General features: G+C 42.6%; 1 protein-coding gene across 1 annotated transcript in view; it reads left to right on the top strand.

Moving 5' to 3' along the window:
• znf385b (zinc finger protein 385B) overlaps window positions 1-22,682 on the top strand; it is a 463,674-nt gene that overhangs the window by 371,989 nt on the left and 69,003 nt on the right. The window contains exon 6 of the mRNA XM_084314029.1: window positions 15,885-15,995. Within this exon, the coding sequence (XP_084170155.1) occupies window positions 15,885-15,995 (111 nt within the window). The remainder of the gene's footprint in view (window positions 1-15,884; window positions 15,996-22,682) is intronic.

Below are 22,682 nucleotides of genomic sequence, written 5' to 3'. Positions count from 1 at the left end.
AGATTTTTGAAATATTGATATTAAAGACGAGTTAGGGCGTCCTCTGCAACTTTAGCATGGCTAGGAAAGACGCCTAAACACGTTTTCGGCACTTAAAGTGTTAACGGCTGATATCGGCATTAAAATGTGATATCGGTTGATATCGGTATCGGAAATTAAGAGTTGGACAATATCGGTATATCGGTATCGGTAAAAAAGCCAATATCGAGCATCCCTAGATTTTATACATAAATTATCCTTGTTTTGGTCCTTTGATTAACACAAGAGTATTTATTTATTCCAATTCTAATCTTAATTTATTAGTCATGTCTCCAGGTGTAGTCTAAACATAATTTTGTAGTTTATCTTGGTTTATAAACATATTCAATTCTTTAACTCAGTTTCCCGGTGGCCAAAGACTTAAATATTGGTTTTGAATTAACTGGTATCTGATTGTCTTAACAATTATAGTATTATCCTGTATTGTTACTTAATGTTTTATCATCTAAAAATAGCTTTTAATCCACTTGCATTCCTTTTTCAGTCTTTTGAGAGAGGCGGAGTTTTGCATGTGGCTTTTTCCGTTTGGCCTTTGCCATTAGTTCCCTTAGGAACCACATGAAACTTCCTTTGAAGTGGTACTTTTTACAGTTTGCAGACTCTAAGTCTCGGTTTTCTCATGATTTCAAGATAGCTGTTAGCCATCAATCACAATGGAGTTGACAGGGGCATTCAGACTTCTGCTTTGTATCTACTGCAGACTCTATAAATGGTAATCTGGTCAAACAGATGTCATTGTTTCACCACCTGTGTCAGCACAGCTCTGGTCTCTGGTTTCTGTTTTTTTTACCTTTTGTAACCTCTTATATTTTTGGGAGATTCCACTGTAAATACTGTTTTGTCTAGATTATTTGATACATTATTTAATCAATATTACTTACATCTTTTTAGTTGTTGTTATTTAGCTTATCAATTGTAATGATTAGTTAATGAACTATTTCCTAAGATAGCTTTGGTTTGAACATTAACGTGTAATTTTACAGTGTGAGACTTCTCCAGCTCTGGGGAGTGTGAAAGTAGCCATTTGACTTGTCTTGTTGACAAATACAGCAATTGGCCCAGTACAAATGCATGTTTCATTTAGACAATTTACCACAATACCTCCCTTTGAGGATTAATCCTCACATATAAACAGTAAAATTCTAAATTAAACATACCTTTACCACTATATAAACAGCAAAATTCTAAATTAAACAGACCTTTACCATTACTTTAGATAAAACACACAATAAAACCACATTTTACCCATATTTTTACCTTAAACATTTGAAAAAAAAACATCATTCTATGTACAATACATCCCAATTTCATTATTTCACTCCCCCCCTTCTCCCTCATTAGTGTCCTCACTCCATCAGTTATAATAAGACAAGTCGACTATGAATGTTCTTCTTGATTGTACTAAGAAGCAACCTTCGTACTCACCTTTCTTTTTTAAATGTATCGTGATGTTTAAGTCAATGTGTCTATTTTATGCATTTCACTCTGAAACCAAAAGACTAATATACTAAGAAACGAGGGAGAGTAAAAGAGAACTTCAAAATGTATGCAATTTTCCCTCTAGAGACCTCTAAGGTCTGATTACCATCAGCTTCAAAACTATTCAGTTATCCCTCAAAAACCTCTGAGGCCTAATTATAACTTGTTGTGGTCGTCGTTGTTCAGTTGGTTCTGCGCTAATCGCTGGTTCCTCCGTTGTGTACAGCCTTGGTACTGCCCTGATATCCACAGAGGAGAAATCATGTTCCCCTCTGTCCTTTTATTGCTTTTGTGGAGTGGTTATTACAACAAACAATTGATTGGAAATTCAAATTATTTCTCCCTCGGACACATTCAATACATTTTCCAAATTATTATCTATGTACTTTTTCATGGCTTCTATATGCTACTATTCAATTAAATCACATATCTCTCATGTACTTTGTGCTGTACTTTTTTACTGGACTAATGTCTCAAGTTCAACTCAACATCCCCTCCACCCTTTGAATGTGTAATATCATTACACAATCATACCTTTTATCCAGAGAGGTCCTCGGTCCTTTCACACACTCTGCCAGCCTCTTACCAGCTATCGCTGAGTCATACATAAGACAATTATCAGTATCACACGTCCGCACTCTACATCAACCCTATTTGGCCAATGGCGACCAAAATTCTATGCGGGGTGCATATACCCCCCATGACGTTTATCAGAGCGTATCTATGTACAGAGAACCTTGTTTTCCTAACCCTTTACACACACCAAAAGGTGACACAACCGCCCAGATGCTACAGAATTATGAATTCGCTCATATTCACTCCTCCGTTTCCAGCTCATCATGCAGACTCCTCTATCAGTCCCGTTGTGTCACTCCACCAATCTGTCCCTGACAGACGAGAGCTCTTCTCCCAGCCCGCCAGTACCTAAAAAAAAGAAAAAGAAAAGAAAAGAACCCAAACCAACAAATAAAATGTGAATTCCATATCATGCATCACAACTCATAATATACTCATCAAATAAAATCAAACTTCCATCGGGAGATATGAATTTTCCCTGCAAGAAACTAGGAAAGAAATTAAAGAAACAAAACAATATATATGTATTTTCATTTCATGACCTTTTTTTAATTTTTTTTTAATTGTCCAATATATTTACTGATCAAGCATGAATAATTACTACCGGTCTCTAACTGAAGTAGTACCATATTATTTCGCTATCTAATATTATAATGTTCCATTATCCTGTTTTAAACCTCCAAATTTCTTAATATGGTTAGACATGCATCGCCAGTTACTCTCGCTTCTTCCCATTCCACTCCCCACAGCTTTTTAGTAACTTGCACACATAATCTAATCATCCAACTTCTATTTATATATTTTCCTTTTTATCCCTTCATTTTCATTTCCTACTTTTCTATTCAGTCTTAAGATCTAATATCTAAATCTATTATCTGGAGCGGCATAGCCCCTCCTTTGCATTTCCTCATCGTTCCTTTCAGCCTGGGGCCCCTGCAGACACAACCTTTGCTTACAATTTCTTTGATAGTGTCCCAATATGCCGCAACCCCAACATCGCTGTCCATGACCCTGTCTTTGAGGGGCGGAGCCACAAGCCCCGGGGGCCCCCTGCCTGTAATCGGATGGCCCTGGTGCAACCTTTAGCTGTGACTGTGGCCCACCCCAATTACTCCATTCTTGAATAGGGGGTCCTGGAAACTTAACCCCCCTGTGGTGCATGTCCCTGTGCCATTGCTGCTCAGCTCCCTATCCGGGCAACGGAGCATGTGGCGTCTCTTGGTCATACAGCCCTCGCCTTGCGGCTTGAATCAATATTTCCAAAATCTTTCTTGCCATCATTTCAGTCTGTTCAGCCTGTTCTTGCTCTTGTATTTCCGCCCAGTGTGCGGCCTGGTCGATAGCCAGCTGCCTTTCCACCAGGTCTCTACGGACTGTCTCACCTCGTTCGGACCCTTCCACGAGCGTCCTCTGTCGTTCTTGAGAGAGACATGTTTGCCTCTCTTCCTCCACCCTGGCGCTGGCTGTCTGGCTCCTGTCTGGCTCCTCAGCACTAGGCCTCTCGCCCCATCTTGGCTCCGTTGCTGTGGGAGATCTGGGTAGGGGGAACTCATGGGCTGAGAAAATTCCTCATGTATATTTCCATACCTGTTGTCGATCCCACCTCCCCGTGGCTCAGAATCGCTTGGTATTGGCCACTCCATTTGTCTCCCCAACTTCTGTCCAGTCTCTGTTCCAGCCATAAGGCCAGGGTGGCTTTCCTCTGACTGGTGTAAAAATGCAGCCCTTCTCTGTCTCTTTGTCATTCTGTGGTTACCTGAAGTGGTTACTCCAGTCTGGATCGGCCCCGTCGACTCTTGTTCGACGGACACCGGTTGGACTGAAACAGTTATCTCTGTTTGCCCCTCCTCGATGACCCCCTGTGTTGGAGTCAAAGTCATCACTTCAATTCTCTCCACCGTGTTTGTCTCATGATGGGAGTCTGCCATATCTAAATCAATCAGGTTAACTTCACTGGTCAATTCTGTCTGGGGAGTGTCTGCAGAGCTCTTTCCCCCACTATTGGCCCTGTATTGGCCTCCTGCCTCTTGCAGCTTCTTTTTCTGTTTTTTGCTCCCCTTTTTAATGATACACTTCTCCACAAGTTTTTGCAACGGCCTGAATATCTTTGGCCACTTCTTTTTCTCTCCTATTGTTATATTACCTGTTATTGAAATGGACAGATTGCCAACTGGGATTGTTATTGTCGACCCGTCTAAGTCTCCAGTCGCCTCTAACAAGGTGTTAACAAGGTTAACCTGCTCTGTATTCGACATTCTCACCCCTTCAAACACCCTTGTAATATTACCGTTTGCAAAAACAAGCTCCTCTGTGTTTATCTTATCTATTAACTTGAGTTAAGCTCACCCACACTTTTAGATTTTACCGGTGCAGACAGGAACTGGTAATCCTCTTATATCTCATACAATACCCCCAGGCTTCCTTTAGCCGTTTCTCCCCGGTTGGTATTGGAATCGTCAGAACTTCTCCTGTCCACACCAAGAACCTGTCGAGACAAAAGAAAAATACATGCACTTAATGTCAGTGCCACTTCCCGCTTTATTCCATTTGGTAGCTTACTTACTCGGAATATTGGGCTTTTCTACAAAAATGTTAACCATAGAGAGATGTTGTCATTTATTTGCAAAACTCTCGATTCCCAATCACTTTGTTGTGTATCCCTCACATGAATCTCAGAGAAATACAAAATTGCATTAAACTCTCCCTCCGCTCCGGTATCGCTGTTGGTCCTCCTTAAAACAATCACAATTAGTGTCACAGAGGCCTATCATTTCTAACATTCTGATGAATATTGTTATTCAGCTGTTAAAATTGTTCTCTTCCTGATGACCTGTCATATTGATCTTGTAAGTCGCTTTGAATAACAGCGTCAGCTAAATGACTAAATGTAGATGTAACTTTAATATTCTCTTCTTGTTTGGTCACTTTTCATGTTCTACTATCGGGAAAGTAAAAAATTCATTTATTTCTATTTCACAATCAATATTTACATTCTAACAATTCATCTCTTTAACATCATTTTTATAATTCATAATTATTCCAATATCTCCCCATTGGACACCAACCTGGTGTCCCACACTTCTTCCACCATCCAACGAGGAGAATTTTTTTTTTAAAGGCTTAAATACCCCTAAATTCCCCGTTCCTCATGCAGTGTCCAGCTGACTGTGTCATAATTCACAGAAGCCAACACCACACCCCATCGAATTCCCCACAGCCCTTTGATACATCAAAGGCCTGCCATTCTCAGCCTAAAGCATATCCTCCCAGGTGCGACCTAAAAGAAGACCCCATGGCTCCTCTTCACAAGGAATTTCAAGATCCATACCAACTTTCAAACATACACATTCCCATAGTAACACAACAACACCCAGTGAGACCATAGTCCCACCAATCCAACACCAATACAAACAAAATCACCACCGCACCTACCCCCTAAATACCAACGTCATCTCTCCATGTACTACTGTTTTGAGCGGCCCCTGTTAAGCCTAACAGGTGCTACAGATGAATCTTTAATCACAAGCCCTCAGCGATATAGCTGTCTTATTTGTCAGACAGCGGTAGTTTGGCACCGACGACTCCATGACCAAAGACTCCTCAAAATCTGTATGTTTCTTACATGGAAGGAGGGTGATTTGGGAAAGAGTGAGAGGGAAAGGAGAGAGGGAGAGGGAGAGGGAGGAGAGGGGGGGCACAACCATAAAGCACTGCGGCGTGAAGCACATCACCGCTTTGAAGCTCGCTTCACACCCCCATTAAACAAAAACCCCTCCATTTACAAAATAATATACAAAGACAGACTCACATGCACTTCGAAATGTCCCCGCGTCCCGAGAACAGGAGCTGCAGGGTGCCCAAATTACCATACCCCCACTTCCCTCTCCTGTCCCCACTATCGTGACCCTGCTTATTGAAACAGGAAGAAGACAGCAGCCCCCTGTGCGCAGGGCCACCGTCCGTGAGCAATAAAACTAGGTGTGAAAACCCCCACCCTGATTTAGGGTTAACACTAAACCAACAAACGCCTAATTGTGGAGTGTACTGACATGCCTAAACAGAGGTGTTCTACTGTCAAATCAACCATTGCCCACCTAATCCTGAGCAAACCATCACTGTGCCCAGTAGTAAGCAAGAGTGGGAGAGAGAGAGGTAGAGGGAGAGGGAGAGAGGGAGAGAGAGAAAGGAAGGAGGGAGAGAGGGAGAGACAGGGAGAGAGGGAGGGAGAGAGAGGGAGAGAGGGAAGGAAAGAGAGAACGGAAGGAGGGAGAGAGCGAGAGACAGGGAGAGAGGGAGGGAGAGAGAGGGAGAGAGGGAGGGAATGAGAGAGAGGTAGGGAGAGAGAGAGGGAGAGAGAGAGTGGAGAGTGAGAGACAGTAACAGAGAGCCTTGGAGGGAGAGTGGTAGGGAGGGAGAGAGAGAGAGAGCCAGAAAGAGGGAGTGAGACCGCAAGCGAGTGTGGTAGGGAAGGAGAGAGAGAGTGAGACAGCAACTGAAAGCATTGGAGGGATTGAGAAAGCAAGCAATACAGGGAGGACAAGGACATTTGCACGGAGGGAACGAGAGTGCCTGAAAGAGGGAGTGAGACAACAAGAATGTGTTAGGGAGGGAGAGAGAGAGAGAGAACACTATGACATTGAATGCCCCCTTCTGTGATTTATCATATGATGAATTGAAAACGGGGGGACCCCGACGTAAACAAGACGTCTTTCTCCGGTCTATTTCCCCTTAACCACACTTTTGTAACCTTTACTCGCTCACGGCAAGATCACAAACCCATAATAAACGTTCTCAATTCATTCAAAACAATTTAACCAAACCCTCTTCTCGTTCAAATGCGAGCAGAGGACAGAAGGATGTGATATTTCCACACCATGCCGTCAGGATGTGTGTGTATTTAAGCATTACATCACGCGCAGGAGTGGTTTGTGAAAAATAAACCATGCCTAGGGGTGGTCGTTAGACCCCCCTAGGCATGGTTTATTTTTCACAAATCACGACTGCAAGTGGTGTAATGCTTTTATACAACTGCCACATTCATCCAACCTTATTGCTATACAATAAACACACATTAATCGAAGATTTATTGAAAAAAACATCCGCCACAAAAAGTAATTCCCACAACAACAAAAAAGAGAAATTGCCTCCATGTGGAAGCAGCTCGGAAGTGCATCCAACCAACTAACACATCCAACTGTCTTTCAACTAAGACATCCAACCAACTAACACATCCAACTGTCTTTCAACTAAGACGTCCAACCAACTAACACATCCAACTGTCTTTCAACTAAGACATCCAACCAACTAACACATCCAACTTTTCTTTAGTTTTTAATTATGAAGTTAGCGGTTGTTATTGGAATGATTGATTGATTGATTGATTGAACATTTTATTACCAGATGCAGAATGGGTACAATACAGTACGGCTCAATACACACAATTGTTAAGGGGATGCAGACCTACTTTCTATAGAACTTCATTCTTAGATGCTTCTATAGAAAGTAGGTAAAACAAATTAAAAAGTTTTCTTTGTCCTATAGGAAAAAAAAGTTTTCTTCGCCCTATTTTTTTATTTATTTTTTAAAATCTACTTTAGAGGGCCTAAACTTAACCAGTTGGAAACCAGGCGTACAGTAATAAAATTAGCAATCAATCAATCAATCAATCAATCAACTCAATAGGCCATGCTCACTTAAAACAGCGCAGCACTCAGCTGCTTCTACAGTCTGACTCTCCCCCGCCGTTGCAGACAGGAGTGTGTGTGTGTGTGTGTGTGTGTGTGTGTGTGTGTGTGTGTGTGTGTGTGTGTGTGTGTGTGTGTGTGTGTGTGTGTGTGTGTGTGTGTGTGTGTGTGTGTGTGTGTGTGTGAGAGAGCTCTGCAGTCAGGGGCAAGGAAGAAAAAAAATTAAATAATTGCAAATAATCAATCAATCAATCCGCAATTTTTCTTTTGTTCCACAATGACTCATGACCCATAGATTACACAATCCAACATTGTGTAAGAGACTAAGACATTCGCCATGACAGAATCGGTTATTATTTAGTCGTTATGACGCTATCAACATATCCATTTGTAAAGATTATTGTCCGCCATCTTGTTTTTTTTTTAACTCGGACGCGGAGTGATAGTGATTCAGTTGTGGGCGGGTCCTGGGACCAAGAGCGTGGAATTGTGACAGATACATGTAAATTGACTGTTTCAGCCAAACAGAATCGAGATATTTGCATGCCGTTGTATAAATTACTATAGCTCGCTCCGCCAACACTATGTCAGACTCCGCTGTTCATATGCTCGTTTTCGCTCGACGTCCAGTATAAAAATGCATTCAACACCAATGTCTTGTCTCTTGGTTACTGCGCCCGTTAACCAAAAGTCTGAAAGATCATAACCCGCCCGGGAACACTCACCCCAGTCCGCCCGTCCCCCACGCGCTCACAGCAAGGTCACGAACAGATAATTAAGGACGTGTTCCCATGCAGGTATTTTCCGAAAACCAGTTTCCACAGTAAACAAGAGCCTATTCGTCCCCTGCTCGCTCACGGTAGGATTACAAACAGCTCTTCCTCGCCTTTCTTTGCCTCCCTTCTTGAACAAAAGCAAGCCGAGAGGCAAACAAATATATACCGAATTACTCCTCACACGCTCACGGCTATGGCCGTAATTCAATATATTCCCAATTCATATTACCGCGTATGGCCCCCACACGGTCACGGCAAGGACACACACACAGCAATATTCACAATTGTACTGGACTGTATCACAGTCGAGCGCTCCTTACTCAGTTCATTCACTCGCATATGCCTTCCCATTTTGGTACCTTCTGCACGGCCGAGGCAAGAGTCTTCTTTAAACTAGACTGCTACCCCGGCCGACAAACCTACCAAGTCAGAAAGGCGGCATTACTTACACGGAACGGAACTGGTCGCTTTTTACGACCGGCCGCCACAATCATTACGCTTACCTGAGAACGTTGTTGTTGTTGCTGATGTATTCGTCTTGGTGGTAGAAAGCCGCCATAGAGACGTCGTTGAGGTTTAGCGTCGTTGTAGCAAGCCTTAGTCGTCGGCGTTAGCGAGATCCAGCCAGGGTCACGCACCACTTATGGTAATAAAGCTTGTTGATTGTCGTGATGTATTCTGGTATTCTAGTAGATTACTCTGCGCTGTTTCAATAGCTTAGACACTCTGTATAATCACCCAGTAGGTTGAATGAAGGATTTGCAGACAGACGCAGAGCTCAAATCAGAATATATGCGTTTATTGCATAAAACGCATACTAGACTAGGGTTTGGATTCCAACGAGCTCCCTATTTACAAGAGTCACGTTGGGAAGTTCCAAGCTAATCAAAAAGAAGCATCAACAGATTCTCGAATTATTCTTCGTCAACTGACGATCGAGCTGGGAGGCGTCATTCTCCTTGTCCAATTGGATTCTAGATGGCGGCCATTTTGAGAGAGGGCGAACCCGCCATTTTGTATTTTACAACTCTGTCCAAGCCCAAAGATAGTATTAGTTTTCTCAAGTTTCTTTAATAGTTGTCATACAGAAGTACAGAATACTTTTGTACAAAATGCTTCTTACTGTTGCGCTCCAGAGACTGTGCAAGACAAGATAAGTATGAAATAAAATAACATAGTAAAATTAGAAGTAAAAAAATGAGGTCACAGTGTTCAGTTTAGACATATGTACAATGTTCGATGCAGAATAGACGTAGTTACCATACAATATACAATACTGTGCAGTGTACTAATATACAATACTATATAGTGCAAGGCAGAAATGGAGAAATGGGACGAGGTGCAATTTAGGTACAATTCACAGTAGGTGTACGAGTTGTAGTGCAAATCCTTTATCAATAAATATAAAGTGTAAGTGTGTTTGTGTGATCTAAAGTGTGGAGAGTGGGTCCTGCAGTGTGTTGTTTGTTTGAGTGAGTGTGTGCGTGTGGGTGTGTGTGCTGTGTGCATTTGATGGTTGTTGCATAGTGATTATTGTTCGTTTAGCGATTATTGTTCGTTTAGCAGCCTGATGGCCTGGGGATAGAAGCTTCTTCTGAGTCTTTCTGTGCTCGCCTTAAGACTCCGGTATCGCTTGCCTGACCGCAGCAGTTCAAAGAGGCAGTTGTTCGGGTGGCTCGAGTCCTTAATAATTCTCTTAGCCTTCCCCTTGCACCGCTTGTTGTAAATGTTCTGGAGGGTGGGAAGCCCCCCTCCAATTGTGCGTTCGGCTGAACGTGTCACTCTTTGTAGTCTGCTACGGTCTTGTGCAGTGCTATTCCCAAACCAGGAGGTGATGTTGCCGGTCAGGATGCTCTCTATTGTACATGAGTAGAAGTTCCTAAGGATCTTCTGACTGACTTGGAACTTCCTTAGGCGCCTGAGGAAGTAGAGGCGTTGTCGTGCCTTCTTCACAACACTGTCAATGTGTGTGGTCCATGTCAAGTCCTCGGATATGTGGGCTCCGAGGTACTTGAAACTGTTCACTCTCTCAACCGGTGCCCCGTCGATGCTGAGGGGGCTGTAGTCCTTGACCCCCAACCTCCTGAAGTCCACAATCATCTCTTTTGTTTTGCTGACGTTCAGGGAGAGGCAGTTCTCCTGACACCACTGTGACAGGTTCTCTACCTCTTCCAGGTAGGCCCTTTCGTCGTTGGCAGAGATCAGGCCCACCACTACTGTGTCATCAGCAAATTTGATGATGGTGTTGTTGTTCCGCTGTGCTACGCAGTCATGTGTGTACAGGGAGTAGAGGAGGGGGCTCAGAACACAGCCCTGGGGGGCCCCTATGTTGAGCGTGATGGATGAGGAGGTGCAGTTGCCGGCTCTTACCACCTGGGGTCTGCCCGTCAGGAAGTCCAAGACCCACTGGCACAGGTCATAGTTCAAGCCCAGGTCCCTGAGCTTGGCTATGAGTTTGGAGGGGACTATGGTATTGAATGCTGAGCTGTAGTCGATGAACAGCATTCTCACATAGTTCCCCTGCCTCTTGTCCAGGTGTGATGCTGCTGTGTGCAGCACATGGGCTATGGCGTCCTCCGTGGACCTGTTGGGGCGATATGCAAATTGCAGAGGGTCCAGGTTGATGGGGAGGGAGGAACAGATGTAGCCCTTCACTAGCTTCTCAAAGCACTTCATGGCTATGGAGGTGAGGGCTACAGGGCGGTAGTCGTTGAGGCAAGCGGGCGTAGATTTTTTGGGTACAGGGATGATGGTGGACTTCTTCAGACAGGTGGGGATGACAGCCTGTTCCAAGGACAGGTTGAAGATGTCAGTGAATACCGGGGCCAGTTGGTCGGCACAGACTTTTAGGACGCGGCCGGGGATGCCGTCCGGTCCTGCTGCCTTCCTGATATTCACTTTTTTAAAGATCCGTCTCACCTCATGCTCTGTTACCCTGAACACTGAGTCTCCATCAGCAGACCCCCCCCCCCCCCCCATTGCCGTGGTTTGTAGGCTGGTGTTGTTATTCACAGCCTCAAACCTCGCATAGAAGGAATTGAGATCATTTGCTAAGGAGATGTCACTGTTCAGTTTGAGGGGGGTGCCTTTGTAGTCTGTCATTGTTCTGAGGCCCTGCCACATGCCTCTAGAGTCAGCCTGTTCAAACTGAAGTTCAACTTTATCCCTGTAACGCCGTTTTGCCTCTATTACTGCTCTCCTGACATTGTATCTTGCCATCTTGTGTTCTTCCATGTTGCCTGTCACCAGCCCGGTGTTGTATGCTGATGTGCGCACTTTCAGAGCCTCACGGACTTAAGTTTACCAGGGGACGTCCTTCTCCAGTTTGCAGGGCAAAGAGAAAATCCCTTTAAGTTTATTTTAATCTACTTTGTCTTCGTTGTGGTAATTTAAAACTTAGATAATACTTCTCAGTTTGTCCTAGTATATCTTAGCATCTTTCCAGTATTTTCCTAAGTGATTTTATACATAAATTATCCTTGTTTTGGTCCTTTGATTAACACAAGAGTATTTATTTATTCCAATTCTAATCTTAATTTATTAGTCATGTCTCCAGGTGTAGTCTAAACATAATTTTGTAGTTTATTTTGGTTTATAAACATATTCAATTATTTAACTCAGTTTCCCGGTGGCCAAAGACTTAAATATTGGTTTTGAATTAACTGGTATCTGATTGTCTTAACAATTATAGTATTATCCTGTATTGTTACTTAATGTTTTATCATCTAAAAATAGCTTTTAATCCACTTGCAATCCTTTTTCAGTCTTTTGAGAGAGGCGGAGTTTTGCATGTGGCTTTTTCCGTTTGGCCTTTGCCATTAGTTCCCTTAGGAACCACATGAAACGTCCTTTGAAGTGGTACTTTTTACAGTTTGCAGACTCTAAGTCTCGGTTTTCTCATGATTTCAAGATAGCTGTTAGCCATCAATCACAATGGAGTTGACAGGGGCATTCAGACTTCTGCTTTGTATCTACTGCAGACTCTATAAATGGTAATCTGGTCAAACAGATGTCATTGTTTCACCACCTGTGTCAGCACAGCTCTGGTCTCTGGTGTCTGTTTTTTTACCTTTTGTAACCTCTTATATTTTTGGGAGATTCCACTGTAAATACTGTTTTGTCTAGATTATTTGATACATTATTAAATCAATATTACTTACATCTTTTTAGTTGTTGTTATTTAGCTTATCAATTGTAATGATTAGTTAATTAACTATTTCCTAAGATAGCTTTGGTTTTAACATTAACGTGTAATTTTACAGTGTGAGACTGCTCCAGCTCTGGGGAGTGTGAAAGTAGCCATTTGACTTGTCTTGTTGACAAATACAGCAATTGGCCCACTACAAATGCATGTTTCATTTAGACAATTTACCACATAGTTCTACACAGCCAGTATTTTTTCTCCTCTTCATAAGAGTTTGAGATTTTCCTTTGTTATAACTGGTAAAAACAGCAATAAAAAGTAAAACATTTTCTTTTTGTTGCTTTATAATTCCATTAATGCAACAAACTGTGTGCTATAAGTATAAAGTATAATAAATCGCAAATTACTTTGGGTATGCAGTCGTCAGGCGTTTTATGCTAAACGTGGGGTATGCTTGGGGATAACTATATATAAAATGTTATACACTGTGTTCACTTCATTTTAAGGGTAAATTGGTTTTGCGGCTCCAGAGTAATTTTATTTTGTGTGTGTGTGTGTGGGGGGGGGGGGGGGGGGGGGTGGCTCTTTTAATAATAAAGGTTGCTGACCCCTGACCTAACCACACCCTAAAGGGCTCTACATGCTACAGCAACTGCAACGCAACTGCAACATCAGCGCAACTTCAACGCAACATGGTTGCAGTTGTTGCAGAGGGTGTTGTAGAGTATGTTGCGAGCATGTTGCGTACCTCTCCCCAAAATCTAATCTGAACAACCATTGTGTTGATGTTGCGTAGCAGTGATTGGTTGGTTAGCGAATGGGGGGGCTGTCTTAGAATAATATTGGTCCCGCAGGCAGGAATACTATCCTTGAGTTAACGTAATTTATACAAATGGAAGTATTGATTTCGCCGTAACGAATCATTAAAAAAATATACCGTTAACTGGAATATGTTAGTTTCTTACACATATGTTGGATTATGTAATTGGTTTGTCATGACAAACCAATAAAAAAATCGCGAATTAACCGGTGGTTATCATATAGCCCTAGTATGTACATTTCAACAAAGTGGAGCCGCAGGGGACTTCCATAGCATACGCCTTCAAATCCTCTTACCTTGACGATTAAAAGCCTCCACAATTTAGTAAACAGTATACCCATGGCTGGTGTTGATATTTTACGATGCCAGCTTGTGAGAATTCGTTGTAGCCAGCCAGCTAGCGTTGATGCTATTCAATGCTATCTTACCCAACTAACGTTAATGCCATTCAGACTTTATTAACATAGCTACAACAACACAGTAACGTTAATATAATTACATGCATCATTGTTTACAATGAACGGTTGGGCTAATCGAAAGGACTGGACATGGACAAGTTAAACAGCAATCAATTAATTTAATACAACAACAGGTAGTTCGAGCTGCATTTTCGTGCCTATACGACCACACCACAGCCACAGTGATATACGGCTTTGAAGACTGGGCGTTTATTTAAAAAACATACATACCCTAACCACATAACAGATATTTAAAAGGTAATTAACCAGGGGGATTATCGCATCGCGTATTAACCTGGGGGAGCCTCATGCGCATGCGCGGCGTAGGGAACGAGCGTAGAGCGCTGGTATTCACGAAGGAGAGCGCTGGCCAACGCTGGCCAATCAGAGCAACGCGGAAGGACATGTTGGTTGCCGAAAGTATTCACGCGGTCTGGCTTGCTTGCGGCCTGAGCGACTGTGTGCAGGGTCTGAGTATGGAGGAGGAGCCACGCAGACCACATTACAATGATTGGCATCACTATGGTGACGTTCTGACCGCAATAACTATCAAACAACCTGACGTTCACACCGAGTAGACCACACCATCTATTCTAGACTGTGCCGACTGCAAGTTAACAGTGAGTTAAGGTAACATAAACACATTAAAACAGTGAGTTAAGCTAACAAACACGTTCAAACAGTGCGTTATGCTAACACAAACACATTAAAACAGTGAGTTAAGCTAATATAACACTCTAGAAAAGTGGTTAAGCTAACATAAACATGTTAAAACAGTGAGTTAAGCTAATATAACACATTAGAAAAGTGGTTAAGCTAACATAAACATGTTAAAACAGTGAGTTAAGCTAAAATAAACACATTGACACAGTGAGTTAGGCTAACATAAACACATTAAAACAGTGAGTTAAGCTAACATAAACACATTAAAACAGTGAGTTAAGCTCACATAAACACATTAAAACAGTGGTTAAGCTAACATAAATACATTAAAACAGTGGTTAAGCTAACATTAAGCTAAACAGTCATACCGTATAACCCGGTAATATTTGCAGTGTTCTAGAGATATTACAATGACCTGTAATATCTCTCTCTCTTTCTCTCTCTCTCTCTCTCTCTCTCTCTCTCTCTCTCTCTCTCTCTCTCTCTCTCTCTCTCGTCTGTCTTTCTCTGTCTCTCTCTCTCTGCCTCTCTTTCTTTTTCTCTCTCTCGGTCTCTGTCTCTCTCTCTCTCTATATCCCCATGTTTCTCCATCTCTGTCTATGTCTCTCTCTCTCTCACTCTTTCACTCTGTGTGTGTGTGTGTGTGTGTGTGTGTGTGTGTGTGTGTGTGTGTGTGTGTGTGTGTGTGTGTGTGTGTGTGTGTGTGTGTGTGTGTGTGTGTGTGTGTGTGTGTGTGTGTGTGTGTGTGTGTGTGTGTGTGTGTGTGTGTGTGTGTGTGTGTGTGTGTGTGTGTGTGTGTGTGTGTGTGTGTGTGTGTGTGTGTGTGTGTGTGTGTGTGTGTGTGTGTGTGTGTGTGTGTGTGTGTGTGTGTGTGTGTGTGTGTGTGTGTGTGTGTGTGTGTGTGTGTGTGTGTGTGCGTGCGTGCGTGCGTGCGTGCGTGCGTGCGTGCGTGCGTGCGTGTGTGTGTGTGATTGTTACGACCCTGGCTCAGAGGGAAGCAACATAAGGGCACACAGCCACCAATGGTCTGTGTTTAAACCAAAAGACTATACTAATTATGATAGCTAGCACAAACTAAAGATCAAAGTGGTGGAAGATAGGGAGACACTTGTTCCAACAGTGTCTTCCTGGTAGCATGCCATCGTCTATCTCTGTCTCTCTCTGTGTCTCTCTCTGTCTCTCTCTGTATATATCTGTCTCTGTCTCTGTCTCTCACTGTATATCTCTGTCTCTCTCTCTCTGCAGATGGACCCTGTACAGAAGGCTGTTATCAACCATACCTTTGGCGTTACCATGGTACCCAGGAGGAAGCAAGTTATCTCATGTAACATCTGTCAACTGAGATTCAACTCTGATGTGAGTCTGATGTGTCACACACACACACACACACACACACACACACACACACACACACACACACACACACACACACACACACACACACACACACACACACACACACACACACACACACACACACACACACACACACACACACACACACACATACACACACACACACACACACACACACACACACACACACACACACACACACACTTAAATACACACTGTCAATCTCTCTCTCTCTCTTCTAGAACAGAATGATCGAGACAGAGCCAGTCACTCTTCACTAAACACTCAGCTCTCCAGATCCAGAGAGAAGCTTAGTCAGGAGAGAGATATTGAGAGAGAGAGAGAGAAAGAGAGAGAGAGGGAGAGAGAGAGAGAGAGACAGAACAAGAGACAATGCATCTGTACTCTCTCCTCTCTTCTCATCTGTCCTCTCTCCTCTCTTCTAATCTGTTCTCTCCTCTCTTCCTCTCTCCTCTCATCTGTTCTCTCTCCTCCTCTCATCTGTTCTCTCTCCTCTCTCCTCTCTCTTTTCATCTGTTCTCCATCCAGAATGTGGAGAGAGAGAGGGGGAGTGGACAGAGAGGTGGAGAGAGTGAGAGATTGGGAGAGAGAAATGTTGAGGAGAGAGGAATAGTGAATAGTAAGAGGGAGAGAGAGAAGAGGAGAATAAATAACAACTTAGAGGAAGAGGAGAGGAGATAACAGAGGATTTACTTCTTTCTGAACTAAACTACAGCATTAGAAGATAGCGTTGACATCACTGTGATATCCTGTCAGCTTTATTAGACCTGTTATATGATGCTGAACAGAACACACTTCATGACATGATCAAAGACAGAGAGAGAGAGAGAGAGAGAGAGAGAGAGAGAGAGAGAGAGAGAGAGAGAGAGAGAGAGAGAGAGAGAGAGAGAGAGAGTAATAGGTCAAGTCAAGTCAAGTCAAGAGTTTTAATTGTCACGGCATACAAGTATACAATGAAATGCGGGTGGTCTTGCCCGCAACGATGTGCAATACAGTGGTACAACATATAATAGAATCCAATAAAAAAACAACATTGTGCAATAAACAGGTAACAGGTAACATGGTGTGACATCTCGGTATCTGTACATAGTTATTTACAGAGCATATAGGACATGCTAGGTAGCTTTGGGAGTGCAATACACTGTTCCTGTTAGTCTAATTTAAAGTGGCCTTTCCTTTTGGCCATAAGTGTGCGGCATGAGTGTGTGCCCGCTCATGTTAAAGTGTTAAGTGGCTGCTAGTGTGTGAGCGTGCACAGCGTGCGTGTCGTGTGTGTGTTCATGTGTGCTTGTGTGTGGATAGTTCAGTGTTCTGTGGCACTCAGTGTTCGTTGTTCAGGGCTCTGATGGCCTGGGGGAAGAAGCTGAGCCTAAGCCGCTCTGTCCTAGTAGCTGGGGTTCGCAGGCGTCTGCCTGACCTCAGCAGCTGGAACAGGCTGTTATTGGGGTGGTGAGGGTCTTTCATTATCCTGCAGGCTCTGGATTTGCACCTCTTGTTGTATAGAACCTGCAGGGGAGGTAGTGCAATACCCGTGGTACGCTCGGCTGAGCGCACCACTCTCTGTAGGGCCTTCTTGTCTTGTGCCGTGCTGTTTCCATACCAGGCAGTGATGTTTCCGGTCAAGATGCTCTCTACAGCTCCTGAGTAGAAGGACTGGAGTATCTTCCCCGATACTCTGAACTTCCTTAACTGTCTCAGGTGGTAGAGGCGCTGTTTCGCCTTCTTTACTACTGTGTCTATGTGTGTTGACCATGTCAGATCCTCTGAGATGTGGACTAGTGGTCTGCAAGGGCCTTGAAATAAAGCCCGAGCCCTGCCCGAGCCCGTGAACTTCAGGCCCTGCCCGAAAATAAGCCTGACTGTAAATAATATTTTAAGCCCTAGCCCGCGTGAAAACCCGAAAAAAATTATTATTATTATTATTATTATTATTATTATTATTATTATTATTATTATTAAAATATAATTTTTTTTGTATTTGTTTTTTAATATTCGAAACACGGTTTTATATGAACGTAATAAATAAACAAAACTAAGAAGCATTTACATAGCCTGTTTCGCAATGCCGTCTCTCCCAGTGCTCGCTTATATAGACTGACTCTCACACATCAGCCTCGTAAAACGTATTGAAGGCTATAGAATCTTCTTTGACACACACACACACACACACACACACACACACACACACACACACACACACACACACACACACACACACACACACACACACACACACACACACACACACATGACACACAATAGCCTACTCAGTCAAACAAACAAACAGAAAACAGAAATCAGATTTCGAGCAGAGCAACGTAATGAAAATCACAACAAAACAAGTAGCGAGTCGCGACCCAGCAAATAGTAAACATCACTCACCACTACGTCAGCAACGCGTTGAACACCGTTAACAAAACCGGCTACATACATCCCAAGAACAAATTAAAACGTTCGCCAACTGGCTATATTCCAACACAACCAATCGAGTTGAACTTGTCCCCTGAGTTCTCTCTGCGCGCTGCAGTAATTACATCAAAATGTTTCTCTGGCGCAAAAGAGAAAGCGAATCTTAAAACGAAGGTTATCATATAACCGTCGGGCCTGGGCAAGGTTGCAGTGCACTAATGTGGACCCCCAGGTACTTAAAGCTGCTCACCCTGTCCACGGTAGCCCTGTTAATCATCAGTGGTGTGTGTGTCTCCTGCTGTCCTCTCCTATAATCCACGATCAGCTCCTTGGTTTTACCAATGTTCAGGAGCAGGCTGTTGTCCTGGCACCAGCGTTCCAGTACCTCAACCTCCTCCCGGTAGGCCTTCTCGTCGTTGTCCGAGATCAGCCCCACCACCACCGTGTCGTCTGCGAACTTCACTATGGAGTTGGAGCTGAACTTGGCCACACAGTCGTGTGTGTAGAGTGAGTACAGCAGGGGGCTTAGAACACAGCCCTGGGGGGACCCGAGTAGGTTTCTACTAGTAATCCTTGTTTCACACAGAACTAACTGGCTGTTGATTTAACCTGCACCATGTAATATTTCCACTTTAGCAATCTATACCAGAAAGGTTGTGGTGGAACCAAACTCATCAATTATATCGTAGACAGATATTCTGATAAAAATATGTTTAACACTTTGGACGCCAGACCCGATGATAGTCTGGTTAACTCGCCGACGATTGGGCGCCAAACCCGGGTATAGTCGGGTTTTCATTGTTATTTCTTTTATTCGATATTTCCATTCATTACAGGCACAGGGACATCTGGGTTAACATGGGGAATCGTCCTGAGAATGCAAAAGTGCAATACCGGCCGCATCCACCCAGGTGGCAGTATCGAGCACCCTTTGAAACATTATATCTTTGCCTGTGGGTCGATCAGAAGTTTCCGGTCAGATTTCTATTGGTCGGGCAAGGGGGGGGCGGTCATAACGGTTGGATTGAGAAGCGTGAATTGCTCCCGGTGCATGATGTGTGGCGGATTATGTTGGCGACACGATCGACACCAATACTGGGACTCGCAATCAGATAATTGGAATATTCTTTTTGGGGTACATCCTAGTGAAGGTAAGGCCTATATGGTATCAATCCTGCTGTGATCCAACCATGATTTCACTTCGATCACAATATATGTGTGTATTTTACTCCACAAGTGCCGTTGGTGACGATCAAAGCATCAAAAAACTACCCCCCCCCCCCCACCCTTTGCATCCTGCATTCATGATGAAACATAATACCGATAATATAGATGTGATCTCGAAATAGTAGCGTGTACAGGCGAGAAATGGCAAAGTTTTTAGTGATTTGCACGTATTGCTGCATAGCGTCGTTTTCTGGGATTAGACAGGATTATTCTAAAACTATAGTCATATTCACCACGGTATAAAACGGGAATGTATGGATGAAGAAATTATTTCTTTAACACATATTGAACGATAGATAGCCGATGTCAAATGGGCCATAGTATTGTATCCATAGCTAGAATATAGAATATAGTTATAGCCCTGCAAACACTGCCACGTATCAGCGTTTCCGTTAGCCGGTAATTACCGGTATTTGACCGGCAAAATCTGTTGAAGTCCGACATATTTAATCTCTCCGGTCTTAATGTCCGGTGAAAATAATTCCCTGAGTCTAAGCACAATTTGATTATTTGAATTGTATTAAAATAGGCTAAAATTAAATAGCCTATGCGATGAACGAAACAATCATTACATTTGTTTCATCGTTGCTTCTAATAATGACAACGACGTTGTCAGCGAGAGCTTAGTGCTGGGTGTGCGAACTTTTGTGAAGCTGCAGAGCCGGAGCAGCAGCAGCACAATGCAGTACTCCAGCAGTACTCCAATTCAGCCATTTTCAATTCAATGTTGGGTGGGGGGCGCTGCTGTGCGGTCCCCAGAAAAGAGCCAATAACAGCTGAATCTGCTGCTCTGCATCGACATACTCTCGCAAATAAGTCATTGGGAGGTGGAGAGAGAGAGAGTCGTCACGCAAACCCACGATAATGTTGCCGTCTCTCTCTGCCAAGTTTCTCAGTTCTTCGCTTGATATAATTAATACAAATGTCCAATATAACGGAATTCGTTAGCTCATAAAAATGTGATTATAACAGACTGTTGTTTATTAATGTCGGGCGACTGCCCACAGACACCTATTTGATTTAAAGTCGGCAGCAGCACGAGTCTCGGGACTTATTTTATTTGGAATATAATGACTTTATACGCAAAAGTAGCCTAGTTTTAAGTAAAAATATTATAAATCTACATGCCTTGATGATGTCATTCTTTTGTTTTGTTGTCATTCTTTTGCCTATCAATTGTTTTTAAGCTCAATAAACTCTGACCGGAATTTCTCTCATTTGACCGGTAGATTGAAATCTACCGGACACTGAGGCTGGCAACAATTTTTTCTAACGGAAACCCTGCCACGTATTCCTATATTTTAGAGCGTCGCACTTTTAACAACACATCACGCATCCAAAGTAAAAATATTAATACAAAGTACAAAGTGGGCTTTGGCTGAGAGGAGTGCTCTCTTCTGGCCAGCTAGAAGAGAGAGACTGAGGAATGAAAGGAGACAAGTAGATAGAGGGGTGGGGCTATAGCCGCTCACCTAGGTGTGAACTAAGCTATTGTTTGGGGCAACCACAATATCCACAATATCGACTAATAGTCTGTTTACGTTTTCTGATAACTACATCCCTGCATAACTCATAAATGTCCAGACAAGCTTAATGTTTGGTGATTAGTGATACTCTGGATATGTGTAATTCAACCTTAAATACAGATTTTTTTTCAAAGTAATTTGAAACCACTGATTTGGTACAAATGTTTCAGAGGCTGCGATGTACAGGTGTAGAGACCGCTCTGCGTAGGGAGTGTGGTTTTAAACGCACACCTGCCGGCCAATCAGAAAAGAGTATTCACCCAGACCATGGTATGAATGGAATGGAACCCCTAAGGGGCTGGCCACTATTATCCACGTTGGGCTTCTCTAAGCCAGGGGTTCCCAAACTTTTCAGGCCGGGGCCCAGAAAATAAGGCGTCAGAGAGCCGCGGCCCAATGCACATCGTCTGGCTTTTTTTTTTTTTTTTTTTGCCAGGCGACCGATTTTTTAAGCCAAATATCACTTCAATCCTATTAAGTTAGTTCAAGTTAGTTATTCATTTATATGTGCTATTTATGAGAGGGCTAACTTGTTGCAAAATAATAATGATAATAATAATAGCCTCATTAAAATACTATTGTTGCTTCGGTTGTTTTCAGCATTTTATGTGCATAATCTGTTATTTAGTTTGAAATGTTCGTTGAAATAAGTAGATTTTTCGTTTTTGTTTATTTATTAAGTTAATATAAAACCATATAGTCACATTTTAGAATACAATAGAAAATAATTTTAGAATACAACTAGAAACACTGTCCTGGCCTGCTTCTAAGTTCAGTGGCCTGACAAAAAAAATTAAAATTAAAAAATTCAAAATTAAAAAATTAAAAATAAAGAAAATGTTTTTTTTTTATTTATTTTTTTTTTATTTTTATTTTTTTAAATCATCTCGCGGCCCATCCGTGGCTGCTCGCGGCCCACCTTTGGGTCGCGACCCCGACTTTGGGAACCACTGCTCTAAGCTAGTAGCTAGTAGTAGTAATAGTGTAACATAAGCCTGTCCTCTGTCTTGGCTGTCATTCAGATTGTCAGGCCATGTCAGGGATTAGCTTGACATCTGATATATACTCATAAGCACCAGGGGGATGCTGTCTTCTGGGAATTAGCATGTCCAGCTCTGGAATGTGTTCGAGGGGATCTGGAGGGCAGTAGAGAATATATACAGCATGATAATGGAGATAGAACTGTTGTCTAATGTCTAATGTCTTTTGTGTTTGTGGTGTTTTTGTTTTTATTTTTATTTGGTATATTTGTATTTTGTATTTATTAGTTCTTATTGTTTTGTCATTATTATTAGGGATGCACCGAATATTCGGCCACTGAAAATTATCGGCCGATAATGGTTAAAAATACTTTTATATCAAATGCTTACTGTAGCCACTACAGTAACATCATTAAGTCTGCTATACTGTTCTGAATGCACTTTGTTGTAGTTATCCTATACAGAGAAAAGAAAATGCACTTGACTTTAATGCACATTTTGTTGTATGCAAAGAGAAAATGTTT

The sequence above is a fragment of the Notolepis coatsorum genome, assembly GCF_963971535.1.
Source record: "Notolepis coatsorum genome assembly, chromosome: 5".
Classification (NCBI taxonomy): domain Eukaryota; kingdom Metazoa; phylum Chordata; class Actinopteri; order Aulopiformes; family Paralepididae; genus Notolepis; species Notolepis coatsorum.
The sequence above is the reverse complement of the archived record's forward strand: the minus strand, read 5'-3'. Positions and strand labels throughout refer to the sequence as shown.